At 41.4% G+C, this 20,013-nt stretch overlaps 1 protein-coding gene across 1 annotated transcript; it reads right to left on the bottom strand.

Annotated features, from left to right (window-relative positions):
* Positions 1-2,599: 2,599 nt before the first annotated feature.
* Positions 2,600-6,166, bottom strand: LOC122046660 (leucine-rich repeat receptor-like serine/threonine-protein kinase BAM1). The gene is made up of 2 exons (XM_042607444.1): positions 3,509-6,166; positions 2,600-3,220 (listed from the first exon to the last, which is right to left on the bottom strand). Exons 1-2 carry the CDS (start codon positions 6,129-6,131, stop codon positions 2,838-2,840), a joined length of 3,006 nt encoding a protein of 1,001 aa, XP_042463378.1. The 5' UTR covers positions 6,132-6,166; the 3' UTR covers positions 2,600-2,837.
* Positions 6,167-20,013: the final 13,847 nt, after the last annotated feature.

The following is a 20,013-nucleotide window of genomic DNA, read 5'->3' on the forward strand; positions in this document are numbered from 1 at the left end:
TCACCAAGGATCTAAAAAAATCTCCTTCTACTAAACCTTGCTAAAATGCTCTGAAGGCACATCTTGAGCTACCCGATTGAAGCGTTGAATGTAGTCCTTTAATGTTTCCTTAGGCTTCTGCTTGAGAGCGAATAAGTTCAATGGTGTTTTATGATACCTCCGGTTGCTGTCGAAATGATGCAAAAATACAATTTTGAAGTCGGCAAATGAACCAATAAAAATCGCAACGAGTCGACGAACCACATTTGAGCTGAGTCTAATTGGGTGGTCAAAAATACTCAGCATTTTACGCCATCAAAATATTGATGTAGCATAGTAATATTTTCAAATTTGCATACATGATCTTATGGGTCAATGGTGCCGCTATATTCTCCAATTATTGACGGGCGATAATGGTGAGGCAACGGATCTTCCAGAATGTTCATATAGAAGGGAGAACGATCTTGACCGCCCATTCGACTAGGAAATGGTACTCTGGGGCCATAGGGAGGTGTGCTTCCCGGAAAGGATTCAGAATGTAACTCACAAGCTTAAGTTCCAGTGGGATTTCTCATCGAGTTTTGAGGTATACCGGTTGGCTATGCTACTGTCGACAGGATGCGAGGAACCCTATTGAAGAAGGACCGTGAGAAGTCACCTATTGCACTTGTTGTTGTTCAAGCACACCTTTTACCACAACAGCCACAATTTGATCCAAGTTTTCTTACTTAAGGGTGATGGCTGGGGTTCTTCCGGTGTCATTCATCTAAGTGTCTCAATTTAGGTATGTAAGTTCTCATAGACAATGCCAATTTGATCCTATGTCAAGCTCTCGAAGACAACTCGTTGTGAGTTGGCAAGCACATTGACCACACCCTCAGATCTTGAAGATGAACAAAAACAAATCCGGAGGGTTAGAAGGGTACCAGGGATTCCCCCAGTGTTCTCACTCCGACACTCAAGTCAATAGAAATGGTAGGAAGAGAAATTAAAGTAGAGAGAAATCTAGAGATGTTATCTTAACTCGCCTCCTTTGCACTTGACATATCTTTTTATACCTTTTTTATTGATCTTCCATCATCCCTTATTTAATGACACTACATTAATTGCAACCAGAATCTTCTTTGTTTTGACTTATTTAAATTTAATGAGACTGTATTAAATACATAACGGACTATTTTCCTTTGTAATTACTTCTGTTGTCTTCTCCTCTTTCCTTGCTTCAATGTTTTGTACATTAACAATGACGATTATCAATAATGACAAATGACCATTAATGTCCAGTCATGATGGGACCCTCTACATATAAAATAACATTGCTCGAAAGGCTTTGTCCTAGTTGGTAGGGTTGCTCTCGCCCCGACTAGGGGAGTCCGGTCGGCATAAGGTCTCCAGTCGACATAAGGTCTGCTTGGATAGGGAGTCATGCTTAGGGGAAGTGGGGATCTAAGCCCTGTAGATCCGATCGACTCAGACATGGAGTCCGATCGACCAAAGAGTATTGGACATCTTAAGGACTTGGCCTCTTGAAGACTAGGTATCCGCTTGACCAGTGAGTTCGGTTGACATAAGGTCCGCTTAGATACGGAGTCTGGCCTAGGGGAAGTGAGAAATTGGACCACATAGATCTGATTAGCTCTAGGGTTGATCGGCTCAGACTTGGAGTCCGGCTGGCCAAAGAGCATTGGACATTTTGAGGACTTGGCCTCTTAAAGACTAGGTATCCGCCTGACCAGGGAGTATGGTCGGGATAAGGTCCACTCAGACAGAGAATCAAGCCCAAAGGAAATAGAAAATTGGGCCCCATAGATCTGACCAGCTCTAGGGTGACCGAATCGAACCTGGAGTCCAGTTGGCCAAAGAACATTAAACATCTTAAGGACTTGACCTCTTGATGACTAGTTATCCATTCGGCTAGAGAGTGCGGTCGACGTAAGGTCTGCTCGGACAGGGAACCCGATCAAACCAACCCAGGATTTCATCGGGCTGGTAGGACTCGATATATGACCAAAATATTTGTCCAATTGACTGGACTACTCAACTGTACCGTGTGACCTTGTTAGCCCCAAGTGTTCGATCCTCTTTATCTTTAGCCTCCACATCAACCAATCTTTTTAACTTAGATCCAACTTTAGAGGCCATATCTTATTTACCGTATCAAATATAATTAAATTCGTATGATAACCGTTACAAATTTATAACTCTTATAATATGAATATTTTTAATAAATTAAGTATATTATTATATTTATAATAATTACGATTTTATAATGGTTAAAAAAAACTTTGGTGAAAAAATTATAAACAGTGTACTGAATAGCAGATAATAAGATGAGATGCTTTTTGATAAAAATAAATCACTGATTTAAAAAATAAAAGCACTCTGATGCCTAAATTATCTATGATATCAAATAATCCATCTTTTGGACCGAGAGATTATACCTAACTTCTTTTTTTTAAAAAAAACTCTTTTTATTTTCGCTCAATTTTTTTCTTCATGCCTCAAATCCCTGGTCAAACAAAACCTCATCATTTCGCCACCCACCAAGGCCAACACAAGTCCTCACTCACGCTCTTCCAGGCAAGTAATTAAAATCTCCAGCTTTCCTTCACCGGACGCAGAAACAAACTACCTTTACGGCTTTACCATTTCTTTTACCTGATAAAATTCCACAACTTACACAAGTAGAGAATTAATTAGCTGGACTACCAGCAGCATTAAGAGCCAAAAGGAACTCCACCTTAAACAACCACCAACCATCACCACAACTTACAAGAGCTGTACAGGAAAGGAAGGAACCCACGGGAAGGCTCATGGCGCAACCACGGCGCAAAATTTTACTTAACCACAGCTGCACTTCAAATGCTCAGGAGATCCGGCGGCGGCGAGCTCCGTGATTCTTCGTCCTTGATCGCCGGTGCAGCTCCCGGTCTCGGAAGATCCATTAGGATTTGAACCACCTCCCTCATGGTCGGCCGTTCCACGCTCTGCTCTTCGACGCAGAGCATGGCGACGTAGAAGACGTGCATGATCTCGTCCAGAGGAACCGCAGGGATCCGAGGATCTGTAACCTTCAGCACTGCCTCCTTGATGGAGCCCGTCATTTTCCGAACCCACTGCACGATGTCCACTCCGTCGCCGAACTCCCCCACCGGCCTCCGGCCGGTCACCAGCTCCAGAAGCACCACCCCGAAGCTGTACACGTCGCTCTTCTCGTCCACCTTCAACGTGTATGCGTACTCTGTGGAAACAATTTGGAAAATTTTGAATTCGATGATGAATGAAGTGCTACTTTAGTTCTGGAACAAGGACTGGAGTTCTCTGCTTCCCAAAGTTGATTTGAGACAAAAAGTGATGCAAGAAAAGGCCTGCCGTAGGTGTACTTGGTTCGAAGGCTTTTGGCACAGTGACGACAGAATAGGAATCGGAAAACAGAGCACACAACCATGGTTGAAAAAAGAAACCAAAATCGAACCTTTTCTAGCTGCTGATTGTCGTCGATGAGAATACCATTGATTGTAGAAATTACCTGGAGCAATGTAGCCGTAGGAGCCGGCGATGGCCGACATGTACTCGGAGGTGCCGGAATCCTGCAAGAACTTCGCGAGGCCGAAGTCCGCCACGTGGGCTTCGAAGTTGGAGTCGAGGAGAATGTTGTTGGACTTGACGTCGCGGTGGAGGATGAGCGGCGAGCAGTCGTGATGGAGATAGCAGAGTCCCTTCGCCGCATCGACGGCGATCTTGTACCGGGTGTCCCAGAGCAGGTGGCCGCCCTTGGTCCCGTGGAGGACCTCGCCGAGGCTCCCATTGGGCATGTACTCGTACACCAGCAGATTGGTCTCGTGATTGGAACAGAAGCCGAGCAGCCTCACGATGTGGCGGTGACGAATCCGGCCGAGCGTTTGAATCTCCGCCGAGAATCCGTGGTCGTGCGGCGACCCACGGGTCATTGCCGGGAGCCGCTTCACCGCCACCTGCTCGCCATTGGGCATTATGCCCTTGAACACGATCCCAGCGCCACCTTTGCCGATGATGTTCTCCTCCTTGAGACAGTCGAGGACGTCGTCACAGGTGAAATCGAGGCGCTGGAAGGCGGTGAGACGCCACATCCGGGCCTCGCTAGCTTTCTTTAGAGACCAGGCCTTGATAATGGCGGCGATGGAGAAGACGATGGAACAGACGAGGAGAGCGATGACCAGGAGCATCTTGAAGGAGGCTGGAAGCGGCCCCTTTGGATGACTGGAGTTGCCGCCGTTAATGGTGGGGCTACAGGAGACAAGGTAAGGACCGCAGAGATCTGGATTCCCCACAAATGAGCTCGCATTGAAGTAACTGAACTGCCCGGCGGAAGGGACTGGACCAGAGAGATTGTTGTAAGAGAAATCGACCGCCGTGAGGCTCTGCATCGTGCCGATCGACTGAGGAATACTCCCCTCGAGATGGTTTCTCGATAAATTGAGGTAGTTCAAGATTCGCATTCCGGAAATCTCCGGTGGAATCTCCCCGGAGAGCTCGTTGCGGCTGAGGTCGACGAAAGTTAAGAGCTTGCAGTGGCTTATTTCCGGCTCCATCTGGCCGGAGAAGCGGTTGCCGCTGAAGTCCACCTTGGAGAGTTCCTGCAACAACCCAATCTCCGGAGGGATGCGGCCAGAAAACTGGTTCTGGTTCAAGAGGAGCTTCTGGAGGCCGGAGAAGTTTCCTATGGACGGCGGAAGAGACCCCGAAAGCCTGTTGTTGGAGAGGTTAATCTGCCCTAGGTCCGGCGAGATGGCAGCGGCGCCGGTGTCCGGGAACCCACCGGTGAGGATATTGTCCTGGAGCTCGATTTGTGAGAGTTTCGGCAAACTGAACAGGACATCGGGGATGGATCCGTTGAGGTAGTTCTCCCCCATTCGAATCCTGGCTAGTGATTTGCACGTGCTGAGGGTCTCTGGAATGGGGCCGAAAAGGAAGTTGCCGAGGGCGATTAGGGTTTGTAGGCGGTTCTCCGAACAGAGGTCCGGCGGTAGCGTTCCGGTAAGCTTGTTCGATGATATGTCGAGGATCTGCAGACGCCCACTCTGCCCAAGCCGTCGGGGAATATTGCCGGTGAAGTTGTTCTCCCATAGCTGGAGCACCTCCAGAGCCGGCAGGTCGCCGAGGAAGTCCGGGATCGACCCATGGAGTTTGTTGCGGAACAGATTGAGCAGGGTCAGATTGCGGAGCTCCGCGAAGGTAGATGGGATCTCGCCGGAGAGGGCATTGTTGGAGAGATCCATCGACTTGAGGCTGCCTAGGCGGCCGATCTCCGGGGGAAGATTGTTCGAGAGGCCGTTCACCTGGAGGAACAGCGTGTCAAGGTTCCGGAGGTTCCCGAGCTCCGGTGGGATTTCCCCTGTCAGGCCGCAGTTGGCCATGTCGAGACGAACGAGCGACGATAGCCCACCAATCTCCGGCGGGATGCCGCCCTCAAAGCTGTTGAAATAACCAACGTAGAGCTGCCGGAGACGGGTGAGATTACCGATTTCCCGCGGCAGGGATCCCACGAGTTCGTTGCCGGAAACGGCTAGATACTCGAGGAACTCCCAACGACCAAACTCCGGCGGGATGATGCCGGTGAAGAAGTTGCCTCCTAGATGGAGGTGGCGGAGGTTGGGAAGCTCGGATACTTCCGTCGGGAGGGGGCCGGTGAGGTTATTGTTGTAGAGGTCGAGGACGACGAGGTTCTTGAGGCGGGCAAGGGAGGACGGGAAGGTTCCATTGAAAATATTGTTGGAGAGATTGAGATGGCGGAGGCTTACCAGGCGAGAGAGCTCGGAAGGGATGGGGCCGGAGAATGAGTTCGAGGCGGCGGAGAGATTGAGGAGGTGGCCGAGGCGTCCGACGGCGGGTGAGAGCACGCCTGAGAGGTTGAGTCCAGTCAGATCGAGGGACTCGACGAAGGCCTGGAGAGGGTCACAGGTGACTCCTGGCCACGAACAATGTCCGTCGCCGGAGGAGGAGTTCCAGGCGGAGAGCACAAGGGAGGGGTCGGAGACGGCCGCTTTGATTTCAAGCAGGGCGTCAGCCTCCGTCTCTTTCTGCGCCAACGCAGCGAGCGGCTCGACGGCAAGGAGGAGGAAGAAGAAGAGGATTTGGTGGCGGCGGCGGTGGCCGGGCCGCGCAGGCGCCATAGCTTTGGGTCGAGCTAAGGGAAGGACAACGACGATGGAGTGTCGGGGCTCGAGTGTCTTGCTTTTATTATGGGAAAATTAATATTTTATTTTTTATTTTTTGCGGAAAACGAAATTTGTTTTAATTTTTTATAGTTTTTAGAATCTCGTATTTGTTGGTGGGGCCATCCAATCGAGAAGGTGGAGGGGGAATTGTTTTTTGTGCGCTTCTTTTTTCAGCACATGCCCTCAAACTTGCATTATTGCATACATACCCAAATGTTCTCTCCTTTGAGGAGGGTAAACTTTCGGCGGAAATTTTCATTTCACCCCGATTTCTTTTCGAAATAACTTCTAAAACCTTCATTTAACTTTCCCCTGAAGTAAAGTTTTTAAAAGGATTAATTTTGAAGGGCAAGGGTGGAACAAAATGGTAGAAAATCAAAAAATGAGCTTAATTATCTACATTATTAAAAAAAAAATCTATTTTAAAAAATAACAGAATAATTTTTCATCCATAATTGAATATTAAGAGTACATATTGAAAGGGCCTCCCATTCCATCTATAATCTATGTATAATTATCTTTCTGTCATTCAATACACTATTCCTATAGTATTATTCCCTGTCATTCAATACATTAGCCAATTATATGAACAAGATAAATTCATAACTATAATATAAGGATTATTGTACTATTTTGTAATTGTTATGATAGTTATAGCAATTATAATTCATAGCTGTTATAATAGTTATAGTTCATAATTATTATAATATGAATATTATTAAATAAAATAAAATTTATGGTAGTAATTATAAAATCATATCTAATGTAATATTATAACAACTATAATTTATTAGTGGCTACAAATTAATTTTATAATAATTATAAAATTATAACTATAATTTCATAGTTACTAGAATATAAATATTATTAAACATTTTGAATCCGTCTATATTTAATATACAAGGTACTAAATAGTAATATCGAACATTATATTTGAAGATTATCCTACCCTTTTACATGAATTACTAATGAGATGGAGCATTTTTTATTAAAAATAAAAATTGAGTGCCCGATTCCTAATAAACAGAGCGTCCTTTTTTATTTGGGCAGAATCATAGAAGGTATTTTAAGTATTAAATTATGGATAAAATACTATTTTGATTAATTTTAAAAATGAATACCCGACCACATGATTGTGATTGGATTGGAAGTTCGATAAAAGACATAGGAGGTGGCCTCAAAAGTCCATCATGATTCTTCTTGGCATCAAAGGGTGCAACAAACATAAGCAATAGGTGCAAACTTACTAGTTAGTGTTGGGGCATAGATTTTGATGGAATGGAGAACAACTCAATGAAATACTATATATCATTAATTCTACTTACATTAAGCACATCAAAACTGAAGTTCAAAAATTAGATGTGTTTCCTTCACTAATGCATTCTATTTTTTTGCACTGTACCTTGGATTGTTCTTGCATGATTGCAAATGTACTTCACAAAATTCTAAATTTTCATAAAAGGAAAGCATGTATCAAAATTCACTCAACAACATTAATGTCTACTACTAAAAGTAAATTGCCATGTTTTTTTTTAAAAAAATTTTTTGGACGAATGTTATTGATAGCAACAGTGTTTAAGTACCACACGAATAATGTGGCAATGGTCTTGGTCCACACTCTATTATTCCGAGATCACTGTTCAATCAACCTAGCCGAAGAACCGGTAATCTATTCCCGCGGTCCCGACTAGCACACGAGTAGTTGCATTCACGTCCAATTTGTCGATAAGCCTAGCAACTTGTAGGATAAACATCACCATCCCAAACTAGTACATGATCCATAAAAAAATTGGAAAATAAAAATAAAAATAAAAATTGGAACAGTAGGTGCATAATTCCTTAGTTACCTGAATCTTCATTGATTTTTTAGAAGTGGTGGCCAGTGCCCAACTTTGATCCTTGAGTCCAACCTCATAATTAGAACTTTGCTTTAGCCCAGAAAAAACGAATAGTCAAAAGAGCAAGACATGAATCATGTTTGCCGGTTTGACACTTAATGAGAGCTCTTTGTTTGATGAGATATATCTACGAACTTCCTAAATCTTGGATGAAAAAAGACGAGCAATTATTGAATGATCGATCTCGTGGCATGTGACTTCAGACATGTAAGATTCCAAATTCTTGCAATAAATAAAGAAGATGAAGAGTGGAAAGTTCTTGTCTATAAACTCAGTTTAATATCCATCTCTATGGACCACCATGACGATCTAACATTTGTTACTAAAGCCATGAATGAAGTCCTGAAGGTGGTACCAACTTTAGATTGCCCCAAACATACAAGCCATTACCAAAGGTGAGTGAGCAAATCCCCATCAAATCTATTGTTTAAGTGTTCTTGCAAAGATTCAAAATTAAGAGGAGATTAGTTCGAGGAAGAGCTAGAGAGGAGGCAGTCTCGAGAAGCGGCCTTCTGCTAAGGCAATAAATTCTGAGTCAAATTTCGCACACTTACCGTGACCAAGCAACAGGCTTGGTCATTAACGCTAAACAGCATCATCATCATCAGCAGCATGATCTCCAGGGAGCTGCACAGAGTGGCCAGAGACAAAGGAGAGGTTGGTGAGGTAACTCCTCTGTACACGCCAACTCAGTTGGCAGCGAACAAAGGAGGTTTATGAGAATCTGATGAGCTCGGCAATGAAACTGCCTGTCCTTTAGCTGAGGTCGCAGGGACCCCATTTCCTCTCCTTTGGGGTAACTTGTCAGAGGAGGGAGTTGGCTGAGCTTGGAACAAGGGCCTTAATTTGAGAGTCCTCTGCTCATTTCGACAGATGCATGCTTGATCCAAACCTTAAAGGGCCCTATGGTCCATCAACATTATGCCATTGGTAGTAAATCCTTATTGGGGGTCCTTCTCTGCTGCAATAAAAAGTATGAAACAGTGGTTGATGCATTAAAGTTGGATGGGGCAGCCACTGATCGAGTGTTTACATAGTTCCAGTTTTATACTTAGCATTTAGAGAGGCGACATTATGAGAATGCCGATGAATGCTACTTGCTGGTAAATAGGTGTTAAGATTAATTGAGTCGTCGATCACCTAACCACATAGACTTGCAGACGGCTTTGATGAACAGAATAGAATGATAGTTAGGGAGTTCCTCTGTGCAACCAGTCTCCGATGGAAGAGAAAGAAGCAAAAGCTGAGTTGTGAAGTTAGGGTTTGATGTATTTGTATGCGCTTACCTCCGCCCATAGGGATGAGTTACTTTTTATAGGGCAGAAGCTAATTCCCACTTGTGCCTTAATCCCCACGTTCGTTACCCATGTTCCTTGAAGTAACTAGCCATGTCTACCATTTATTTTGGAATAAATTGGTATGGTTCCCATGTTTTTTGAGGATAACAGTTGCAATATCCGTAGTTTATCTCTTTGATTATCATCAATAGGTATCCTTCGAGTTTAGTCGAGGTGTGCCTGAGTCAAGCTTCTCGGGAATCAGGAGTTGGAGTCAGGACTGTTTGAGTTGGAGTCAGGACTATTGCCGATCGAGACGCGCACGCCAAGGGAGGGGAGGGGGTGAATCATGTGGTTTTCAAAAATTTATTTTTTCGATTTTGAAAACAAAGTGTGCAACTGGAAACTAAGTAAGAAAGTGAAATAGAAAAGCAAACAAAAGAGCACACGTTCGATTTTACTTGGTTCGGAGTCTTCGGTGACTCTTACTCCAAAACCTAGGTCCCGCGGACCTATCAACGGGTAATCCACTATGCCTCCTTCAGAACCGCCGGAAAAGGGGATCAATGACGATGAAAGAATAAGAAAGAGCGTAACACATTACACTTTTCTTTATGCAACAATTAAGTACAGTATTAAAATTTTGTTACCCAACGCCCTCGAAAATGATTGAATCAGGCTTGGTGTTGGGCGGCTCCTTAGTAGTAGTAAGGCGCAGCAGCGTCGTAGCAGAGCAGCAGCAGGAAGCTGGGGCAGTCGAAACTCCAAACGGACGCGTAGAAGCTTGTTAAAGAATTGTGTCTTGAATGCTACTCAAATAGGGCTTATATAGGTTGTGAAAGATGCTTTCAACCTCTTCCAAGGTGCCTCCACAAGTAAATTTTATCCCCTATCTTCGATGATGATAAAATCTACAAACTTTGGGTTTAATCCTCTAGAAGGCGTCTTCAAAGCTCTTCAAGATGCCTTCCAGTAAGTTCAAGGCGCCTTCCAACGAGCTCAAGGCGCCTCCAACTGCTGGTTTGATACAGCAATCTTCCGAAGGTTATAACTTTTGACTTCGAACTCGGAATCAAGCTGTCAGTTGCCATGCGTACAGAATTCGAAGGTCTACGTTTGTCTCTTCAACATAGAGTTAGAAAAATATATGCATGAATAGTTTATATAGATTTATGAATTAGATTCTGTCTTTTCGAGACTAGAATTTAGTCAGGATCTCAATTTAGATTTATGAAATGGACCTAAATTGGACCGACACCTATTATCCCCTCAAACGACACTCATTCTTATTAAGTCACTCTCCTTCAATGACTTACCTCCACTTATCAAATGTCAAGTTACCTACTTGACATCCAATCTGACCCACCAGATCTTCCTATCAGAATCACACATTCGGACTTCGCCCATCGGGAATCAAATATCCCAACTTCCTGTCAGAATCGCACATCCAAACTTTAACCCATCAGGAATTGAACATCTTGACCTCCTATTAGAATTCTACATCTGGCCTTCGCCAATTGGGAATCATACATCCTGACTGGACTTCTTTCTTGGTGTCTGGTCTTCTTGACCCATCAAGTTAGTTAACCCTGCGCGCTTAGTAACAAGGTTAGATCAATAATACATCTAACTTTAATCCACTTGTTATTCATTAAAACTCAGATTTAATCATCAACGCCAAATGCACCAACAATCAGGACCATTGACTACCTTAGCCTCGTGACACTCCCTGATTATCCCTCATATCACCAATCTCCCCTTCAAGTATAGTCGAAAGAAGAGGTAGTCTAACTGACTAGACTATGGTGTAACGTATCGAGGTTGCTTATGATACTTTGACTGCTTGCTGACATATGAAAAAAAGGTAAAATCCTTGTGTGATTTAAGTGAGATTATGCATTTAATTGTAGTCATACCTATTAAATGTGACATTTGCTTTATCAGCTTCAACTTTGGAGCCTAGAATGTGCTACTGTCTCTGAGGTTACATCACATCGCAGGGAAGACTAAGTGTCATCCACAGTGTAATGATTACTCAGATTTAGGGTGATCTATATGCTTGATCAGCCAACTAAAAATCCATCCCGCGCTTGCTATGACAATGATCCTATGATCACAGTTTTGCAAATGAAGATATATATTAGATTGCAGAGAAATCCGTGGCTATATTGTGTAACCTTCATTCATCCACTACTCTCCGTTCTCCTCTTCTTTAAGCTTTCTACGTTTCTTTTCTCAGTAAGTTGCTTAGTTTTTCCTGTTATTGTCTGCCCCGATCAACTGTTGATCATCTACTCTACTGCCTTAGCTACTGTAGTTCGCGTACTATCCTCACAATGGCTATATAATCTTCGTTGACTCCCTGGTATAGGCCCGTTGAGTCAAGTTTTACTATTGCAATCTTGGATTGATTAAGGTTAGCTTAGACGATCCCGATCGATCATCTGATAAAGATGATAAGGTTTCTGAACAATAATGACCAGCCTGATCGCCCCCCTCCCAACTGCATAACCTTTTTCAGGAGTCATTTGACAAGCAAATTCTATTTTCCTATTTCAACCTTCTTCTCTGATGTATCATAGTATTTTCGCATTCCTCTATCACAACTTGGACTCAACTCATTCAGAAGTTTAACTGGCGTGATTATCCTCTTCCCACTCTACTGCCTCCCCTTATCTCCCCACAGCTTCCATTGTTTCTTTTACCCAAAGAAAATGGAAGATGGAGTCTTCTTCTTTTCATCCTGAGCTGGTCATGGCTTTATTAGGAATCTTCCCTCATCGCATAAGGGGTATAAACCTTAATTTTTCTTTGTTAAACCCTCGAATCCAATGTTCTAGTTGACTCGATGGCAACATGAGTTACCTACTCCTCACACTCTGAAAGATTATCACTTGGAGTAGGGTTATTTTCGAGCATCATAGCAGTTGCAAGACTTGCAATTTGACAACAGTTCCTTACTCGAGGAGGAACTCTTTCAGTAAGATATCTTATCTGCATGAGTTTTGGAAGCTAATTGAAGGTGTATTATTTTTGTAGTCACTACCATACTGAAGACCACTATGAACAAAGTGGTGAAACTAACAGAAGCCGAGTTGGAACTAACGGTACCAAGATCATTGACCTAACTATGGAAGTGACAATCAATGAGACTCCCCTCATTCCATCGCCGACTCTCACAAAGGTAGCCCCTCAAGTGACTGCTCTAACTTTGACTCTGTAAGGAAAATCAAAGGCGCCCCTGATCCCCTCACAGATGGAAGTGGAGCTCACATCATTAGAGGAGTCGAAGAGATCGTTCAAAATAACAAGGAAAAGACGTCGATCGCCTAGGGCTCCTCCAAGTTTAGTGGGCCCATCTTTTCCCACGCCAGTCTAGATCCTGAATTCCCTAATCGAGTCAGGGAACCGACTAGATGAGGATAGTTCTTCATGTCGACGTGGGTCATTTGTCATCCGTGTGATTGAGGTCCTCCCATCCCCAACAGAGGGACCTCAAAAGCTTCAGGTGACCTATAGCCTAGACAAGATGAAGAGGGAGGTTGAATCTCTTAAAGTTGAGATTGAGAAGTTGAAGGCAGGGGATGAAGATCTCCGAGAAGAAGTGGAGAAGTTAACAGCTGTTGTGGAAGCTCAAAAATCAAAACTGGAGATGGATACCGCCAAGGTTATAGCCACCTGGTGAAATTAGAGGCTGACCAAAGGAAATTTGATCCTCTAATAGTGGAGATGAGAGCCACCAGAGGGGAGACCGAGTCGATCAGAGCCCTGGCAGAGGTGATACTACATGAGTTGGAGTCCATTTGCTCAGAGATGGAAGCGGGCAACGTTGATGGCTGCTTGTGAGGAGGCAGAATCAACCCAGGCTTTAGCTGAGGCTTGTCTGCATGAGTTGAAGGCTACCCACATTGCGGTAGAGACGGCCAGAGCGGAGGTTGGGGCTGAAGAAACTTGTAAAACTGAATTTCAAGTGGCACTCAAAGTCCAACGAAGCCAACTAGAGAGAACCAAGGCCAAGTTCTAGGAGTATTAAACTAAGAAGGATAAGTGCTGGGTTATAAAAAAGAAGAAATTTTTGGGCTCTCAGGAGTTCTATGACTTGATCGACACTCACCTCATTTACATGGTGCGATATGAAGTGGATGACATTGTTAAGTAGCTGCTTGAGAACGAGCACCTCCTAGTTGATTTTCCCCCACACCCCACCTATCAGCTTATCAAAGATCACTGACAACCTCCTCAAAGAAGATGTTTGCTATTTAACTTGATGTTTTTCCCATACTAGGTATCGTTTCAATTGTTATACCCAATGTCTTGGTGAATTGAAAAAACCTTTTGGCCTCATGATTTTCTTGTTTTAATATCATGCTAACTAGGCGCCCCCACGAAAGTTGTTCTCTTACGGCCACACCCGAATCAGAAAGTCATCGTAGTAGGGATCTCAACCTTGATTTTGTCCTAGTTGGAGGAGCTTGGGCTTTGAAAAATGACACGGATGATATGATATTCGTTGAACCCTTTGCAAAGAGGAGGTTGATATCACAACCAAAAGCTTAACCTCGTCTATGTCTGAGTTGAGGGAGCCTAGGCACTAAAAAGGACCCTGGCAATATGATATGTGTTTTATCCTTGTGTGAATGGGAGGTTGATATCGCAGCCAAGATCTCAACCCCGACTATGTCTAATTCGAGGGAGTTCAGGCCATGAAAAGGACATGGACAATATGACATGCTTTCGACCCTTATGCGAATGGAGGTTGATATCACAGTCGGGATCTTGACTTTAACTATGTCCAAGTCGAGAAAGTTGGGGTCCTAAAAAGGATGTGGGCAATACGATATGGGGTTGACCCTTGTGTGAAGAGGAGGTTGATATTATAATCAGGATCTTGACCTCGACTATATCTGAGTTTGAGGAGTTAGAGCTCTAAAAAGGACGCGGGCAATATGATATTCGCTCGATTCTTGTACGAAGGGGAGGTTAATATCACAGTCGGGATCTCAACCCAGACTATGTCTAAGTAGGGTAGTTTGGAGCTTAAAAAGAACATGGGTGATACAACATGCACTCCACCCTTATGTGAAGGGGAGGTTGATATTGCAGCTGAAATCTTGACCCTTAATATATTCGAGTCAGGAGAGTTTGAGCCCTGAAAAGAATGTGGACGATAGGACATTTGCTCAACCCTTGTGCAAAGGGGAGGTTGATATTGTAGTTGGAATCTCGACCCCAACAATGGTCGAGCCGGGGGAGTTTGGGTTCTGAAAAAGATGCGGATGATATGATATGCGCTTGACTCTTGTATAAATAGGAGGTCCATATTGTAGCTGGGATCTCGACCCCGACTATTGTAAGTACCTTGTATTGGTTTGATGTGATCAACCAAGTCAAGTTAGACTCTACGTATTTGATGCCTTACATTTGAGTGTGTAGGGACTCAGGAATGTAAGAAGTCGAGTGGAAGACTCAGCAAACGAGAAGGATGACATGGGAATCTAGTCGACGGGCTCAGTGCATCTGAGGGATGAGAGGCTGCGGAAGAATATGCCAGTGGAGTGAAAAGGACGAGCACAGAGCTTCCAAGGGACTAGATGTCGGAACGAAAGACTGCTTGAGGAGAAAAGGTCAGAGTTGGATTTGGGTGACCTCAACTTTAGATGACAAAAAAATCACCCAAGCGACTGAAGCAGAAGACTGGACAAAGTAAACATGGAGTTGACATTGTCCAAGCACCTGGAGCTGGTCTCGGTGCCCGGACCAATTTGGTGCGGAAAGGGCTACTCGACGTAGTGGATCAACTTTGGGTCCACATCAGTAGTGATCCATGCGCCCGGAGCGGGTTCAAGCGCTTGGGAGTTGATAAATTTTATCGCTTTGCCATTACGTATAGATAGAATTTGCCTCGCTGGGGGCACTCGGAGAGGGTCCGAGCGCCTGAACTGGGCCACGTCAGCAAACGGTCACTTCGACCAGTGAGTCTATAAAAGGAGTCCTGGTGCTTTTCATTTCAACAATAATTTCTATATTTGAGTTATTTCACTCTGTTCTTCAAATTCTATGCTTTCAAAGTTCTGTACGAGGCTTCTCTGCCTCCAACTGGTGTCAAAGAAGGAGTCGATTAGTTGAGCTACACTTGTCTTGGATTAGCAACTTCCCCGGTTCAAGTAAATCTTTTTGTCTTATACTGATTTTCTACATTTTAGTTTCTTTTATTAAAGTGTTTATATTAATCAAAGTCGTAAGTTTTGAGAATGGTATATTTGTCTTTTTAGAGTAATTCACCCCCTCTTGGCAGTCACACAGGATCTATAATTGGTATCAAAGCGAGGGCGCTTCAGTATGACTAATCGTTGACCTAAGCACACAAGAAATAGTCGGACCAAATATCTATCCTCCTAAGTTCGAGGGGGAGTTCATGACTTAGAAAAAGAAGATGGAGGTATTCTTTAAAACTAATTTCGAATTATTGCTAATAATGAAATATGATTTTGTAGCACCTAAGGATCAACAATGAGCCAAAAAAGAAGAATATCATTAGATGAAGGAGCAAGCCAACTTTGTGGCAAATGATAAGGTAGAATTTCATCGGCTGAGCATTTACCACCACAAGAAGTTAACTGGATCAGAGCCTATGAGTTAGCTAAAGAGCTCCGGGAGAAATTCTTGGAACTGCATGAAGGGACCTCGGATGTGAAACTCGCAAGATGGGATCTGTTCCTAAACCAGATAAGCAACCTCCATATAGAAGAAGGTGAAACAGTCGCACATCTATACTTGAGGATCAAAGAACTGATCACTAAACTTATGAATCTCAGAGAAAAGGTAACAAATCGAGATTCATTAAGGTACTCTTTAAATTCATTTCTTAGAACACCCAAGTGGACATCGATAGTCGACTCGTTCTACATCTCTATGGACCTCGAGCTTAGTATCCTAGGAAATTTATTTTCTACTTTTAAACTTCATGAATCAAGATATGTAGGCCTAAAGAATAAAGAAAAAAAGGTAGTCTAAAATCTAGCACTAAAAGCTAACCAGAAAGGCGAATCAGATTTAGACACATCGCTTGACGAAGACGAGGCTGCATTTATGGTAAGAAAATTTAGTAAATTTCTTAAAACTAACAAATTTAACAAGTCATAGGCTAAGAAACATTCACGAAGTAAATGAAAGGTGAGATGTTATAACTGCCAAGAAGAAGGGCATATAAAGGACCACTGCCCAAAACTGAAAGACAAGGACAAGAACAAAAGACCAACCTAAATGAAGCATAAAAATCTAAAGGCGACGTGGGACGAAACGTCATCATTAGAATTGGAAATCAAAGCCTACATTGGACTTGTACTGATGACAAGTCACGAAGACGATGACGAAGCGAGCTCATCAGAAATGAGCATCGAAAGCATCAACGAAGGGGGAGTTAATTCAGAAGGAAGCAACAATACAGTGAAAGTATCAGACAATGAAATCAACAAGGTAAGTTAGGTACAATCTCTACCTCTTGATAAATTATATAAGTTTATAAAATTACTTTTGAAAAATTCTTGTAAATTAGAAATTAAAAATGAAAATTTAAAAAAGGAAAATATAGAATTAAAAATAACTTTAGCAAAATCTTGTCGATTAGATGATTTTGACAAGGTAAAAATTGGAAATGAAAAATTAATGGATTAAATAGAAAAACTTGAAAAGAATCAATTTCAAAATTTTAGGAACTATCAAGGGCTAAATTGGTATTATAGATTTTATAAGGGTCAAATCAGAAAAGTAATAAGAAAATATATGCCAAGAAAATTTTTAATTAATCCAGTAGGTAGAAACCTATTGGCTTTCAAAGTCATACTTAGGATAAATTTTTATGCATGTTCTAATTTTTATTTGCATTAATATTTTCATTACAGGCTTAAAATTATCTAATCTTTTCAAATAAATTTTTTTGAATCATTTCTATTTGAAATTAATTAAATCTTAATTTTTTTTTGTGAAAAGGGATTTTATTAATTCTCTATAGGAAATTTTTTAAAAAAATTTCTACTATATTATTTTTATAAATTTTTTAACAAAAATCATATCTTTAAAATTATTTAGCAAAGTGATTTTTTAAATTATATTTTTCTATGACAAAATATGTGTCAAAAGAAATATATTTGCAATTTTTTTTATGGTTATTTAATTTTCTATGATTTTTTTTATCAAAATGCACATTTTTAATACTAATTTTTTTTTTAATATCCAATTTTTTATTTTTTTATAGATATATTTCTTATTTTAAATACTTAGAAAAATTTTCAAAATTTTTTAAGATGAAAAAATATTTTTAAACATTTTTTTTAAAATATCTCTCTATATATAAAATAATTAATTGCTACTTATTTTAATATTATTTATTCATGAAAATTTTATCACTGTTTTGGATAAGTATGTTTAACCATTATAAAAAATTTTAAAATTTTTTAACAATTAAAAATTATTTTTCTAAAACTAGTTTTTAAATCATAAAAATTCAGTTTTTCAAACATAATTCCCAGAATTTTTCTAAGTGTTAGTTACTATTTGTGTAACCCTTAAAATTTTTATCCCTATTTTTAATTTCATCAAAGGAAGAGAATTATAGATTAAGTCAAGCGAGAGGTACACTTTTGCATATTAATTATTTTAATATTATATATTTATTAATTACATTGCATGTTTATTAATTGTAATTATTTTATTATTATTTTACTATTCTCTTTAACCCTAACTTAGCTTGGTTGATCATATAAAAAAGGAGAGATTATATTGTAAGTACTCTATGTTGGTTTTGATGTGATCAACTAAATCAAGTTAGACTTGTGAATGGGAATCCAGATTATTATGATTTTCTTGTTCCTAAAAATATTCTATCTTCTAGACGTTGTAGAGAATTGATAATTCTAATTTGTTTTAACTCTCCTAATTGGGATGTTGTGAATAGAAATCAAATATTTTACAATGAAAATAATATAAGAAACTCCACACAATTTCTGAATGAAGACAAAGGTCTTAATTTTAATATAGATTCAAATATAAAATATAAGTTGTTTCTTTGGCCCAATTACCGATTAGAAGATTTAACTTGTATGAATCGCTATTGGTTTGATACCAATAATGGTAGTAATTTTAGTATGTCAAGGATACACATGTATACACGATTTAGAATTATCTAATTATCTAATAATATATTTGATATATTTTATGTCACATGTTAATATTCACATGCCATTTTCCGTAGATGAAAAGTGAATGATATATGTTATACTTTGCTACTTTGGTACATAAACATAACATAATATTAGGCTCTGCGTATTTGATGTCTTACATCTGAGAATGCAAGGATTTAAGATGCAAGAAGTTGAGTGGAAGACGTAGGGGATGAGAAGAATGACATGGGAATCAAGTCAACAGACTTGGTGCATTCGAGGGATGAGAAACTACAGAAGAGTACGTCGATTGAGTGAGAAGGATACACACGGTGTTTCCGAAGGATGAGAAGCTAGAATGGAAGACTGCTCAATGAGAGAGACCAGAGTTACGTTCGAGCGAGCTCAACTCTAGATGGTCGAAAAATCATCCAAGCGATGGGAATGGAAGATCGGATAAAGTCAACATGGAGTTGACTTTGTTTGGGCGCCCGGAGCTGGTCTGGGTGCCCGAACCAATTTGGTGCCGAAAGGGCATCTCGACGTAGTTGATCAACTTTGGATCCACGTCAGCAGCAATCCGAGCGCTGGAGAGGGTCCAGGTGGCCGGGAGTGGATACATTCTTATTGTTTCATCGTTGCATGGGGAATAATTTGCCTCACTGGACCACTCAGAGAGGGTCTGTGTATCCGGACCGTGCCATGTCAGCAAATGGTCACTTCGACGAGTGAGCCTATAAAAGGAGTCTATGCTCTTCATTTCAACAACAATTTCTATATTCGAGTTATTTCACTTTGCTCTTCAAAGTTTGTGCTTTCAAAGTTCTATACGAGGCTTCTCCACCTCTGACTGGTGTCGAAGAAGGGGTCAATTAGTTGAGCTACACTTGCCTTGGATTAGTAACCTCTCTGGTTGCAAATCAAGTAAATCCTTTTGTCTCATACTTATTTTATGTATTTTAGTTCCTTTTATTAAAGTGTTTGTATTAATTAAAGTCATAAGTTTGAGAAGGGTATACTTGTCTTTTTAGGGTACTTCACCCTCCTCTTGTCAACTGCATGAGACCTACAACTATGTCCAAGTCGGGGTGTTTGAGCCCTAAAAAGGACATGGGTGATATGGTATGCACTCGACCCTTGTATGAAGAGAAGGTTGATATCGCAGTCGGGATCTCAACCTTGATTATGTCTGAGTCGAAGAAGTTTGGGTATTGAAAATGACACAGATGATATGATATGTGATTGATCCTTGTGCGAATGAAAGGTTGATATCACAACCGGAATTTCAACCCCAACTATATCTGAGTCAGGGGAGACTTGAAAGTAGATCAAAGTATGATGCAAATATTTTATTATTGGTATAGAAAAAATTATAAAAAAGTTTTGATAGTTCATGAAAGATAACTGTAGGATACGAGGGCTGCCTAGGAGTGATAAAGCTTCAAGTAATTAGCACTCCATGGTTGAACTAGCTTCTTGCCGCTCAAATCTTGAAGGTAGTAGG

The sequence above is a fragment of the Zingiber officinale genome, chromosome 2B, assembly GCF_018446385.1.
Source record: "Zingiber officinale cultivar Zhangliang chromosome 2B, Zo_v1.1, whole genome shotgun sequence".
Taxonomy (NCBI): Eukaryota; Viridiplantae; Streptophyta; class Magnoliopsida; order Zingiberales; family Zingiberaceae; genus Zingiber; species Zingiber officinale.